Source organism: Oryx dammah, unplaced genomic scaffold (genome assembly GCF_014754425.2).
Source record: "Oryx dammah isolate SB20612 unplaced genomic scaffold, SCBI_Odam_1.1 HiC_scaffold_15, whole genome shotgun sequence".
In the NCBI taxonomy this organism is placed as follows: domain Eukaryota; kingdom Metazoa; phylum Chordata; class Mammalia; order Artiodactyla; family Bovidae; genus Oryx; species Oryx dammah.
Genome location: NW_024070199.1, coordinates 27989375 through 28003960, shown reverse-complemented (window position 1 = coordinate 28003960; position 14586 = coordinate 27989375). Strand labels below are relative to the sequence as shown.

General features: G+C 41.8%; 2 protein-coding genes across 3 annotated transcripts; one reads left to right on the top strand and one right to left on the bottom strand.

The window, feature by feature from the left end:
* Positions 1-429: 429 nt before the first annotated feature.
* PUS3 (pseudouridine synthase 3) lies at positions 430-10570 on the top strand. Its single transcript, XM_040255824.1, has 5 exons — positions 430-497; positions 8187-8607; positions 8720-9285; positions 9819-10009; positions 10126-10570. The coding sequence occupies exons 2-5, from the start codon at positions 8230-8232 to the stop codon at positions 10434-10436; spliced, it is 1446 nt and encodes a 481-aa protein (XP_040111758.1). The 5' UTR covers positions 430-497; positions 8187-8229; the 3' UTR covers positions 10437-10570.
* Positions 2498-14534, bottom strand: HYLS1 (HYLS1 centriolar and ciliogenesis associated). Of its 2 annotated transcripts, XM_040255825.1 has the most exons (3): positions 14381-14534; positions 7531-7648; positions 2498-3825 (listed from the first exon to the last, which is right to left on the bottom strand). In XM_040255825.1, the coding sequence occupies exons 2-3, from the start codon at positions 7542-7544 to the stop codon at positions 2895-2897; spliced, it is 945 nt and encodes a 314-aa protein (XP_040111759.1). In that variant the 5' UTR covers positions 7545-7648; positions 14381-14534; the 3' UTR covers positions 2498-2894. The 2 variants fall into 2 exon arrangements, with proteins under 2 accessions (XP_040111759.1, XP_040111760.1); XM_040255826.1 differs by lacking the exon at positions 14381-14534 and having other exon boundaries at positions 7531-8188.
* Between the last annotated feature and the right edge of the window lie 52 nt (positions 14535-14586).

Sequence of the window (14586 nt, the reverse complement as noted above, 5' to 3'; positions counted from 1 at the left end):
CTCCCCCGTCCCTGAGATTCAAGAACACTGGAGTGGGTTGCCATTTCCTTCTCCAATGCAGGAAAGTGAAAAGTGAAAGTGAAGTCGCTCAGTCGTGTCCGACTCTTAGCAACCCTATGGACTGCAGCCCACCAGGCTGCTCCTTCCATGGGATTTTCTAGGCAAGAGTACTGGAGTGGGGTGCTATTGCCTTCTCCAAAATCGGGTCAAGTTCTTTAAATTTAACGTTCTATTATTTTAGCGGACTAGAAATTATCCTATCTTTTATTCTTGTCCTCGCGCAGGCCCCAGATCATGCCTTGTTGGAGGTGCACAGATGGCGGCCGGACTGCAAAACATTAGGCGGATTTCAGTGTTAAACCTGCACTCCCGGCTCTTAGAACTACATTTCCCATAAAGGTGGACTACATTTCCCATGAGATCCCGGAGGAGCACGTAGAAGACGCAAAGTGACAGCTTCCTGTCTCGCGGAAAGCTGCGTGGCCGACAACCGGAAGGTAAGTGTGCGGGTTTTGGGGGGTGAATTATTTTCTGGGTTCTACAAAGAGGAACGAACAGATGGGCAAACAGATGGACGTTTCTCTCATTTCCCCTATGCTCCTTTTTCTGTACCTTGATCTTTTCAAGAAAGCACTCTTTTGAGTATGGAAGGAGTGTGGAAGTGGAACCTCACTAAAGACCCTGTGTTTTTGTGTCTGATGCTTCTTGGAGCAGTTGTCAGAAACGTGCAGCAGTTAGGAGCTTGTTTACTTCGATTTGTTGAGGGCCCTGGGACTGCGGAGTGTAGTCTCTTCTGCCTCAGAATTCTTTTGCTCATGAAACCAAATAGAAATGGAGATTCCGGTAGTTTGTGGAGTGTGGAGGTGTGGCAACATTTCCCCCCAAATTTGAAAATTGGTTTGATAATTTGGTGACCCCTTTCCTGGGCTTCCCTTGTGGCTCAGCTGGTATAAAGAATCCGCCCACAATGCGGGAGATCTGGGTTCGACTCCTGGGTTGGGAAGATGCCCTGGAGAAGAAAGGCTACCCACTCCAGTATTCTGGGCTGGAGAATTCATGGGGTCGCAGTCAAACACGACTGAGAGACTGAGGAGCGGAAGTGGTGTTCTGGGGAAAACTATACTGAGTCAATTCTGTTTTGCCAAAAATGTCTTATTACCGGTTTAATACCTTTGGACTAGTTAATTGGTTTAATAAGGCAGGTAATATTGGGCTTTGAGAAATATATGAAGAGGCAAACCATCGGGAGTTTTTTTTTTTAACTGATTTGTATGTAAAAAAATACCATGTGGCTGTTAATTTTTTAAAAAGAGGTATAAAATACCTTGAATCCCACTACCTGGAGTTAGGTGTGTTGATCTTTCCTTGTGCTTTGTGTGTGCAGCAAGACTGCACGCAGCCTATTTGTTTGATCTAGTTTTCATTTTTCTATTAGCTTCCCATATATTTCCAATGACTAACGTCTAATTACTTCACTATTGTTGGACAGTTGGCAGTTTTTGCTTATTTGCAGTGAATGTTATATGTATCTTTGAACCACTGATTATTTCTCTCCCTGATGAATGCTTAACAATGGAACTGGGTGAATGAATGAATGATGTAACTTAAATATTACGGCGAAAATATATTTTAGCAGATAGTAATGGTCAAGTGAAAGTGAAAGTGAAGTCGCTCATTCGTGTCCAACTCTTTGCTACCCCATGGGGTGTAGCCTACCAGGCTCCTCTGTCCGTGGGATTCTCCAGGCAAGAGTACTGGAGTAGGGTGCCATTTCCTTCTCCAGGAGATCTTCCCAACCCAGGGATCGAACCCGGGTCTCCCGCATTGCGGGCAGACGCCTTACCATCTGAGCCACTGGGGAAGATTTTTGTTACATGGCTGTTTTTCCCTTGAACAAGCAAGCTATTTCTGCTGTCACTCTTCTGGCTTAAATGCTAAATCTGACAGCCTCCAGGTTTTAGGTTTTATTGGACCAGAAATCAAGAACAGACAGATCTAAGTTCAGATGAGCTCAGTTAGTGATTTGACCCTAACAGGCCAGATTCATTTTGGTTATTGTCTGCATCTGGCTCCAGCTGCTAGTAGTTTGAAGCTCTGTTGCAATGTGACAATAGCCTTCAAATGACAGACATGATTTCTAAGAAAATCTCAGAGGCAAATTATGAAAAGTATGGCATTCCAGAAGTAAACGGAGGGCAACATATTATTGAAATAATTCTGAAACAAAACTTGGGTTAGAACCTTGCATGTGGTATCGTGCTATTATTGAGCATCTATTAAAAAACATTTAACATGGTTAGTGGAATTACTGTATTCCTTTAGTAACAAAGGTTATCTTGCTGTTCCTTCATGTAGGATTGTGTATAAAGGGCAGGTTTTTGTTCATTCCCTTTGGCTCTCATTTAGGTGCGGAGAGTATGATGGAGAGTATAATTGGAAGCAGAATCATAGCCTAGGTTTGAGATTGCCTTTGGAAAATATTTAAGAGAAAATAAGGTCAAGTTCACAAATTTCCAAAAGTGTTTAATAGGTAAGCTTACTGCTCAGCAACTTTAAAAACACACTGATAAAAACAGCAACTCACATTGGCCAAAGGTAACAAGTTCACGAAATAAGTGCTGGCTTTGCTCACTAAGACAAAACAGAAAGCCTAGGTCTGTTTTTCTGGCATGATTCCTCTTGCAGTTGCTAGATTTGATGGTCATTTGGAAGTTAAGTGGTAGATACCAATGTGACATATACCTAGAAAAGACCAGTGATGGGTGAAGTCCTTACTCTATGTTCCATGGTATTTTGAGTTAGTTGTTTCTATTTAAATAAAGGAGAGGTACTAAGAACCAGGTTGTTGCAAACAATCCTGTGAAAAGAGAGACAAGTTTAAAAAAAAAAAAGACTTAAGAAGGAGAAAGAGGGAAGGAAGTAAGTTTCTTGGGCATCACACCATTTGCAAGGTCACAACGAACACCCCAGCGAAGGGCAGATCGTTTCTTCTCAGTTGGCACTAGGTAATTGTTTGGAACATATATATGCTGAGGCTTGGACTGGGCTTCTGCACGACAAAGCATCTGCTCTCGGATACCCCAGCGTAATTCCTTCCTATGATCTTCACCAGGTAACCGCATGGAGTCCCAGTCTCGTTTATATTCAAAATATCGGGCTACCCGGTCTACCTTGCCCCGGTTTCGGCTCAACTGGTCCAGCCTTGGGAGGATAAAGGACTTGGGCCGGCTGGCAACAATCAGGTCTTGTTCATAAGCTGGAGGGCCCATTTCTTCTCTTCGTAGATAGCAAATGAGCTGATCTTGAGAAATTCCTTGGTATTCACGTGGTAGACTAAATTTTTGTGAAATATCAACTGGAGATTCCCTGTCTTCCTGGAAGTGCAGATTCATCAGCCTTTGTCTTAAGTCCCAGACATCCATGTCACTTTCTGTACCAGACTCTGATTCACTGATCATCGACTCATCCGTCACTAATACTTCCCCACCTGGCTTTCGACGCAGCACCTTTCTCTTCATAACTGGCTTTCGGAGTCTTTGGGAGGTCTCTGAGACTGCTTCTGAAGGGGCATTGCTTTCTGTATGTGGGTAATGCAGCTGTGCAGGAAAAGCAGGTTGCTTTCCTGAGGTTACTGAGGCTTTACTGTAGGGATCATACAGGAGGGACTGGGCTTCTCTTCTGACATCTCCCTCACCGTGGCCTGTACAGATGTGAGGGAAGGCTTTAGCGGCTACTAACATTCGTTCTTCTGGATCCATATTAGCCCATTTTTGTCCATCAGGTCCCACAAGTGCCTCCACTGCTTCCCCTACACTGAAGGACCTTCTGTAAGAGAAAATCACCAATTAGTTTCCTGACAATAAACTCCCACCTCAAAAACCATTCCCTTCCTGTGTACTATTTTATAGCAGTGAAACAGAACAGTCATAAGTACAACAGTTAAGTATATGGTAAAATACAGATTAGTACAGGCAGTAAGGGAGCACTTTGGAGGGGCATTAACTCAGTTCAGTTCAGTCGCTCAGTTGTGTCCGACTCTGTGACCCCATGGACAGCAGCACGCCAGGCTTCCCTATCCATCACCAATTCCTGGAGCTTGCTCACTCAGGTCCATCGAGTCAGTGATGCCTCCAACCATCTCATCCTCTGTTGTCCCTTCTCCTCCTGCCTTCAATCTTTCCCAGCATCAGGGTCTTTTCCAGTGAGTCAGTTCTTCCCATCAGGTGGCCAAAGTGTTGGAGTTTTAGCTTCAGCATCAATCCTTCCAATGAATATTAAGGACCGGTTCCCTTTAAGATTAACTGGTTTGATCTTGCAGTCCAGTGGACTCTCAAGAGTCTTTTCCACCACCACAGTTCAAAAGCATCAATTCTTTGGTGCTCAGCTTTCTTTAGAGTCCAACTCTCACATCCATACATAACTACTGGAAAAACCACAACTTTGACTAGACAGACCTTTGTTGGCAGAGTAATGTCTCTGCTTTTTAATATGCTATCTAGGTTGGTCATAGCTTTTCTTCCAAGGAGCAAGCATCTTTTAATTTCTTGGCTGCAGTCACCATCTGCAGTGATTTTGCAGGTATTAACTTAACTCAGGGTTTATTACCCGCTTTCATTTCCAGGCTCTTCTTAATCACTCTCAATTTAACTGCCTGGAAGTCTTGCCACCTTTAGTAGCTCCTAGGATAAGTGGGTTCTGGCATAAGAAAAGCTCTAGAGATTAATGATATGGGGCCTAATGCTTCATGTACATTATCTAACTTGTACTTAAGAGGGACACTTTATGTACCCAGCACTATTTCTCTGTCCTTGGGATTCTCCAGGCAAGAATACTGGAGTGGGTTACCATTTCCTTCTCCAGGGGATCTTCCTAACCCAGGGAATGAACCTGGGTCTCTCAGGTTCATTGGAGGCAGACGCTTTAACCTCTGAGCCACCAGGGAAGCCTTTTGTGCTTTACATTTATTAATTCATGTTAATCCTCACAGCCGTGGGATAAGTACTCTTCAGTTCAGTTGCTCAGTCATGTCCAACTCTTTGTGACCCCATGAACCACAGCACGCCAGGCCTCCCTGTCCATCACCAACTCCCAGAGTTCACCCAAACCCACGTCCGTTGAGTCGGTGATGCCATCCAGCCATCTCATCCTCTGTCATCCCCTTCTCCTCCTGCCCCCAGTCCCTCCCAGCATCAGAGTCTTTTCCAATGAGTCAACTCTTTGCGTGAGGTGGTCAAAGTACTGGAGTTTCAGCTTTAGCATCATTCCTTCCAAAGAAATCCCAGGGCTGATCTTCAGAATGGACTGGTTGGATCTCCTTGCAGTCCAAGGGACTCTCAAGAGTCTTCTCCAACACCACAGTTCAAAAGCATCAATTCTTTGGTGTTCAGCTTTCTTCACAGTCCAACTCTCACATCCATACATGACCACTGGAAAAACCATAGCCCTCACTAGATGGACCTTTTGTTGGCAAAGTAATGTCTCTGCTTTTGAATATGCTATCTAGGTTGGTCATAACTTTCCTTCCAAGGAGTAAGCGTCTTTTAATTTCATGGCTGCAATTACCATCCGCAATGATTTTGGAGCCCAAAAAAATAAAGTCTGACACTGTTTCCACATCTATTTCCCATGAAGTGATGGGACCAGATGCCATGATCTTCGTTTTCTGAATGTTGAGCTTTAAGCCAACTTTTTCACTCTCCTCTTTCACTTTCATCACAAGGCTCTTTAGTTCTTCTTCACTTTCTGCCATAAGGGTGGTGTCATCTGCATATCTGAGGTTATTGATATTTCTCCTGGCAATCTTGATTCCAGCTTGTGCTTCTTCCAGCCCAGCATTTCTCACATTGTACTCTGCATATAAGTTAAATAAGCAGGGTGACAATATACAGCCTTGATGTACTCCTTTTCCTATTTGGAACCAGTCTGTTGTTTCATGTCCAGTTCTAACTGTTGCTTCCTGACCTGCATATAGGTTTCTCAAGAGACAGGTCAGGTGGTCTGGTATTCCCATCTCTTTCAGAATTTTCCATAGTTTATTGTGATCCACACAGTCAAAGGCTCCTTTTCACAGATGAGTAGTCTAAGGCATGGACAGATTAAATAGCCCAAGGTTACAGCTGGAATTCTAACTCAGGCGGTCTGGGTTGAGAGTCCATGCTTTTAACTGCGAGAGTGATTTAATCCAAAAGACCATCACATGCATACATTCCTTACGCTTAAGTACTTTAAGTACCCAAACCAAACACCCAATGCCAGTTTCCTGACTGGATCTAGAATAGGTATCTACTGCCCACTATTTCCTCTATCTCTGATACTTTTCTTAAGCTGAAAAACTAATACATATACATGTAGTTTAAAGCAAGGACTCCCCACCCCCCAACCCAAAGCAAGTTTCACTGTCAAAGGCAGCTTATCGTTTCTCCAATAATTTTCCACATTGACGTGCACATTTTTATACCATAAAGATTTCGAATCGCCAGTCTTAGTGGTCCAGCTTTGTCAGTGTCAGAAGTAACAGACTGACTTCATTGTTTAAAGGTACATGGAATTCCAAGGTATGGATGCACCATAATTTATTCAACCTGTTCCTGAGTGATTTAATTTAGTGGTTTTATTTTTGTTCTTAAAAACGAGTCTTATAACAAATATCTTGTAAGTTTTACATACTTGTTTAAGATATGTGTACATTCAATTTCTAGAAATGTAATAGGTGGGTCAAAGGCATGTGTGCACTCAGTTTTGATAGCTGTTGCCTGATTCCCTCTAAAGAAGTACCGAGTGTGTGTGTATTCCAAAGCTTGTTTCTCGTTCCTCTCCTCTCTTCCAGGTGGTATCCTATCAGACACTCTCCTCTTTGCAGTCAGTTTGATACAGAAAACAGTCTTCCTATATACTGGCATTTATTTACATTGAGTAAATTTTAGCATCTTTTCATACATTTATAAGATTTTTTTTCCCCTCTGTATGAAATATGCATGTTTCCGTTTACCTCTCAGGTTGTTGGGTTTTTTAATTGATCTTTATATTAAAGCTGATTATATATGAAATACATACCATCATTATATTTTTCTTCCTAGTTTGTTATTTAACTTCTGACTTTTTGCTGTTAGAAACATATTCTTAGGTGGTTGCATTTTTTGGGTTTCTGCAGTGCCTCACTTATACCTTTCCTACTTCAAGATTATAAGAAGGTTATGTCATGTTTTCCTCTAATACTTTTATAGTTTCATTTTTTACATTTAAATTTGTAATCTATCATAGATATAGAAACTCAAAGAGCAAAAAACTCAATTGAGTTGCCTAGACTTAAAGTAACCATCAGTCAAAGACTGTCTAGTACTGTCCCAGTTTACAGATGTAGTACAGTTGTCCTCAGGTTACTGCAATACGTCACGAATTTCAACACTGATATCTAAATTATCCAGACTGACTTTATTTTCCAGCATGACAATTTTAACTACTAGAGGTACAGAAATCTCTTATCAGAACATGCATTAAATTTGACTTAAAAAGATCTTAATGCTTAATTACCTTCTTTGTGCCATCAAAGCTGCTTAAAGGGGTAAAATCTTGATTCCAGATTCTACTTCCAATATGAAGTACAATCACTGACAACTTTCTTCCACTGGGCCAGCTTCTATTGCACCACCTTTAAGACAGAACTGTTTTAGATGACAGAACACACCACCCACCACAAGCATTAATTTTATCTGCAATATTAGACAGCAACAGAAACTTGGAGTAGACATAAATATACCATATAAAAAGATTTTATGATTGGAAGATAGCACAAATATAATGAGAAGTCAAAAGGAAATGTTTTAGGGGAAAAATATCAATAACATCAGTCCTCCACCATCTCAGCTCATGAAGAATAGAGAAATGAAATCTACATTTCCCCTAAATTCTCACTACTTAAATCTTAACAATGCTAGCTGGATTTTTTCTGTTTCTGATGCTACCTTCCTTTTTCACTGTGAATTGGCCAGACATGATGGAAAAGAATAATATCTAGATGATTGACCCATAATAATGAAGCTAATGCTTGTATCCCTGAGCAGAATCAAACGTCTATATATCCTTTAGGCCTCAAATTAAATCTTAGATACTGTTTGAACATAATGGAATGATATCAACATCACCAAGGCAATCAGTACTAAAATTTTATCTCTTTACTCTCTTTTCAGATAGGGTGGATCTCTTTGTATTTATTCCTGAAGTTGTCATATCATGGCTGAAAATGACGTAGACAGAATCCAGACTGAGAAACTCCTAAAAAGAGTACAAGAACTGGAGCAGGAGGTAAAACGACTTAAAAAAGAACAGGCCAATAACAAGGACTCAAACATCAGAGAGAATTCTTCAGGAGCTGGGGGAAAAGCTAAGCGTGCCTTTGATTTCAGTGCTCATGGTCAAAGACATGTAGCTCTAAAGATCGCCTATCTGGGCTGGGGATATCAGGGCTTTGCCAGTCAGGAAAACACAAGCAATACAATTGAAGAGAAACTGTTTGAGGCTCTAACCAAGACTCGACTGGTAGAAAACAGGCAGACATCCAACTATCACCGGTGTGGGCGAACAGACAAAGGAGTCAGTGCCTTTGGACAGGTAAGGGCCATTGTACTGTTTTGCAAAGCAAGCAACAGTAATATATTCTAGGTGTATATACTGAGGATTCAGATCATTTGTATCTCTAAATATCTTTCTCTTAATTCCACAGGTGATTTCTCTTGACCTACGTTCTCACTTTCCAAAGGGCAGGGATTCTGAGGATTTTAATTTAAAAGACGAAGTCAATGATGTGGCTACAGAGATCCGTTATACCCACATTCTCAATCGGGTACTCCCTCCAGACATCCGTGTGCTGGCCTGGGCGCCCGTAGAAGCTAGCTTCAGTGCTAGGTTCAGCTGTCTGGAGCGGACCTACCGCTATTTCTTCCCTTGTGCTAACTTAGACATTGTAACCATGAACTATGCAGCCCAGAAGTATGTTGGCACACATGATTTTAGGAACTTATGTAAAATGGATGTAGCCAATGGGGTGACTAATTTTCAGAGGACTGTCTTGTCTGCTCAAGTACACCGAGTGGGCCAGAACCTGGCCGAGGAGGGATGGCAAGAACCCTTTCAGTTATGCCAGTTTGAAGTGACTGGCCAGGCGTTCCTTTATCATCAAGTCCGCTGTATGATGGCTATTCTTTTTCTGATTGGCCAAGGAATGGAGAAGCCAGAGGTTATTGATGAGCTGCTGAACATAGAGAAAAATCCCCAGAAGCCTCAATATAGGTAAGTTAAAAACACAAACCCAGGTTGCCCCCCCCCCAAAAAAAAACAGCTATTGCCTATAGATATATTAGAATATATTTTAAAATAGTCTTCCTCTCCCCACCGTTGTCTAAAAAACTAAGTTTCTGATTCTCCCTTCATGAGGCTTTTACTCTAACTTGTAGAATGTTGTGAACATGTAACAGTGATTATCTTTTAATTTTCTTCTGTCATTGTTCTATCCCTTTAGTAAGTAACAGGTGTCTGGACCAGGCTCCTTAAATAGTTTTACAGCATTATGGTGGGGCCAAGTCAACTCACTTCTAGGTGACTTGTTACAATTGAAACTTAATGTAGATCAAGCCTAACTAAGTGATCCATGGTTTGCTGCGCTTTTCTTTAATTATAAAGTTCAACATGAGGGATGGTGTCATATTTTCTCAACTATTAGATACTCAATATTGACAGAATTTTCCCCCTCCTAACCCAGCTAATCCTGTTTTTTAAGAACTGTTGGATGGCTGCTGTGTATTCTCATGCTGTTTCTTCTCTAGTATGGCTGTGGAATTTCCTTTAGTCTTGTATGACTGTAAGTTTGAAAATATTAAGTGGATCTATGACCGGGAAGTTCAGGAATTCAATGTTACCCACCTTCAGCAACTATGGGCTAATCATGCTGTGAAAACTCAGATGTTGTATAGTATGCTACAAGGACTGGACTCTGTTGCACTACCCTGTGGAACAGGTATGATGGGAACCAAAGTTATACAGGATTGTGGGGGAGGGAGATTCACACAGAGATTGGACGTGACTCTGTTGTGGTAAAGTATCCATTGTAATGCTTGACTGTATATATTACAGGACCAAAGATGGATGGAATGATAGAATGGAGAAATGTTAAGCCCTCTGTCACAAAGCAGACCAGTGCCTTTGTAGAAGGAGTGAAAATGCGCACCTATAAGCCACTAATGGATCGTCCTAAATGCCAAGGATTAGAATCCCGGATCCAGCATTTTGTACGTAGGGGACGCATTGAACACCCACATTTGTTCCATGAGGAAGAAACAAAAGCCAAAAGGGACTGTAGTGACACACTAGAGGAAGAAAATACTGTTTTTGAGAAACCAACGAAGAGAATTTGTATTGATACAGAACTTAAAAGCAGCATTTAACCACAGAAAACTCACCAAGATCTAGGAGGCAACAAAACACCATTAGGCTAAAGAAGTCTTTCTGGAACAAGAAAAAATTTAAACATTCCTTCATTCCTGTACAGAAGAACTAGAGGTGGGAGAAGCAAGAAGAAATTTTTATTTATTATTTTTTTTTTTTAAGAAGAAATTTTTAAATGGACATACATTGACATACACCTGGAAACTTGTGCCTTGTGTTCAAAGTCATTAAAACCAGAACCCACAAGTATCTGATTTGTTGTGTGGTTCTTTTTAAAAGCAAACGATACTACTCATCTGAGTTCTCATAAAGAGCTTTGCCCAAATGTCAAAACTTAAAAACACAAACCTTAGTTATATGTTTGATAAACTGGTTTAGTGAAAATGATCTAAGTAGGTAAAACACAGCACCTTTTACGAAGCTCATCAGTCTGTTAATAGTGCTGTGTGAGCCACGAATGGTCTTTCTCCTTTCATTTTGAGGTAAAGATCCTTCTGTTTTTAGCGTAATCACGGAGTGTAGCAAGATATTCCCACTTAAACATGTAAGAGCAAACCAAAGCATTTTATTTTTCTCAACTTTCTACCTTATTTCAATGTACTTTCACTGGCGTTAGTTTTCAAGTTAAAAAAAAAAAACAAAACCTAGGAAAAGAACAGAGTTTAGGGAACCAAAAAAAAAAAATAAACTCCAAAAAATGATACATGACACAAAAAGCAACTAACTAAAAAGCCATGCTTAGGAGAGTCTATCGGAGAAGGCAATGGCACCCCACTCCAGTACTCTTGCCTGGCAAATCCCATGGACGGAGGAGCCTGGAAGGCTGCAGTGCATGGGGTCACTGAGGGTCGGACACGACTGAGTGACTTCACTTTCACTTTTCACCTTCCTGCATTGGAGAAGGAAAATGGCACCCCACTCCAGTGTTCTTGCCTGGAGAATCCCATGGACGGGGGAGCCTGGTGGGCTGCCGTCTATGGGGTCACACAGTCGGACACGACTGAAATGACAGCAGCAGCAGCTTAACGGGAGAGTCTATAGTAGAAGCAAGAGAGGATCAGGGTCTTTGATCTTAAGTGAAATCCTTTCAAAGTTAACAAGATGTATTATCAAATCTAGAAGAATAAGGATTTACTGACATTATTTTTGGTACTTGCCATAGAAAAACTCAGGACAATCATCACAGATGAAGCAAATCAGAAGTCCCCAAATGTAACTTTGCAGAATTATCTGTATTGTATAATACAATGTACAAACTCCAAAGTCTGACCCACGGTAAGGACTAAATGAATGTGAGAAGTAAAGTAGGGCTTAGCTTTTACTTTGGAAAACAATTATTTCAATAGGTTGTGAAGTTTAAACAAGATTTTATATACATATCATGTAAGTATATGTTACATATATAAATAAAATGGTGCTTTGCAAGAACTATCATACCATCCATTTCAATGTTCATGCAATACAAAACTACCTACTGAAGAGATAAACACAGAACAGGAAAGTAGGGACAGAAATGGAACAGGACTCTGCGCTGGGTGGATTTCCAACACTAAAGCCCAAAGTGATTTTTTTTTTTTAATGGCATGTGTACTATACTATGATTAGCATGTTTTCTTTGCAGTTAAATTATTGCACACTTTTTCTCGAGTGTATGAAGATAGATGTTTGCAAATAATAAAATATATAATTTAGCAAGATCTGTAAGTAGCTGTCAGTTTTTTCTCTTTCTTTTTTAATATAAAGAACTGATAATCCTTTCTCTTTACCTATAGGGAAACTTTCACACAGAAACTAGAACAGCTTATATTTTGTAGATAAATACAGATATTATCTGTACCAAAATACCCAGCAGTATCTTGTCAAAATTTGAAGCAATTAAGTGTTCAGTTGAGTTAGTTACAAATGAAAAGATTTCAAGGGTTTTAAATTGGAAGAGGGGCTGGGTCACTAGTTAAGATTCTAAACTTTGCTGAGCTAGAACAAATTCCTCTACTTCTTGGAAGGGTTGCAAGTAGCTTCAAGCGCGGCAATATTAGAACAAAAGAAAACAAAATACCCTAAAAAAAGATAACCATAATCCAAAGAAACAACAGACTAGAGGAAATTCTGTAACAGGTTCAAAATCACTAATTCGCATTCCTCTTAGAAAGCTATTAAAAGGTACAAACACCAGCAGAACAGACAAAAGACATGATTTATCAAAGAAATCATGACTAATAAACATAAAAGTTCCATATCATTCATTATGCAAATAAAAACATCAAGCTATCCTTTTAGATTGGTAAGATTTTTTAATGCAGGGCAGAGTGTGGAGAAATATCTACTCTTACACTCTGTACTGTTGAGAGGGGAGAGGGAACCGACAGTTTTTATAGAGGGCGCTCTGGAATCATGAATCAATTTATTTTTAATTGTTTTACAATGCTGTATTGGTTTCTGCCATGCTGTATTGGAATCAGCCATAAGTGTGTATCCCCTCCCTGTTTAGCCTCCCTCCCACCCTGAATCGGAATTTAAACTGTACCATTATTTCTAAGCCACAATCCATTTCCAAGAAATTATTCTAAGGAGATAAACTGGACAAGATGCAAACATATATGTGTACAAGTAACTACCACCATACTATTTTCTGATGAAGAAATTAGAAAAACAAATGTCCATCCATTAGGGGACAGGTTAAATAATATGGCATAGTAGAGGTGTTGGAGAAGACTCTTGAGAGTCCCTTGGACTGCAAGGAGATCCAACCAGTCCATTCTGAAGGAGATCAGCCCTGGGATTTCTTTGGAGGGAATGATGCTAAAGCTGAAACTCCAGTACTTTGGCCACCTCATGTGAAGAGTTGACTCATTGGAAAAGACTCTGATGCTGGGAGGGATTGGGGGCAGGAGGAGAAGGGGATGAGAGAGGATGAGATGGCTGGATGGCATCACGGACTCGATGGACGTGAGCCTGAGTGAACTCCGGGAGTTGGTGATGGACAGGGAGGCCAGGCGTGCTGCGTGCGATCCACGGGGTCGCAAAGAGTCGGACACGACTGAGCGACTGAACTGAACTGAGAGCCACAGCAAGAAATATGCCCCCATTGAAAATGATAATGCATGTCTACATTCGATATGGATCAAATATCTTATTCCTAAACTGCTAGGGACTGAGGCATGATCTGCTTTTTAAATGAAAATGCTTTGTTATATTAAAAGTAAATACATTTTACAGTCATGTAAATATCTGAAATAAACCCAAATATGAACACTGATTTTTTATCTGTGGCTGATAGAATCTCGAGTATTTTCTTCCTTTTTTAGTATGTATTTAACAGTGCTGGGATTTCTAAAAATAATGAGACTGTATAACTTTTATAACCAGGAAAAAAAGTGTTTTTGTTTCATTCTGGGGCAGGACTATAGGGTTCTTCAATTCTACACGCTATCCTAACTCACTAGGCAAAGAGTCTCGCACTGTAACATACAGAATTTGACAAAGGTGAAACCAACCAGAAGGGGAGAAGAGGTTTCTCCCTTTACAATGACAACAGAGTCTGCACCAGCTGGCCCGGGGCGTGGTCATCGTCTCGCATGCTCGAGGCCAGCCTCCGGGGAAGCTGACTCCTCCGCGGGCACGGGTCCCGCCGCCCCGAAGCCCGGTCACCTCGCAGAGACGAGTGGACGGACCACTGGGCTCCTCGCTGTTGCAGCCGCCGGCGGGCAGAGGACCGGCAAGTGGGAGCATAACGTGACCTCGGGGTTCGGGGGCGCCGGGGGCACGCACAGCGCGGCTCACACGTGCCTCCGGAGGCCGCACACCTGGGCTCTGCACCGAGCGCCCGGGGGACCGGCAACCACGGGAGGGAGACTCCAATTCCTCGCTACTCAGAGCCCCATCTCTATAGCCGTGGGCGGGCGGGAGGCCCGTGTACCACCTCTGTCCTCCTTTACCCGCTTACCCGCCCAGCCGACGTCCGTCTGCCGCACCGAGTCCTGCGGCGCGGCTATCGCACCACCGCAAGTTTCAGTTAGCTTCCCCCAGCTCGCGCAGGCGTACGGACCACAAACGCGTCCTAGCTGCCGTTAACCGCCCGGCCGCTCAGGTTTAAACCCGACGAACGAACGGCCCCCTAAGCCCCGCCCACCACCTTCTTATTGGCCCACA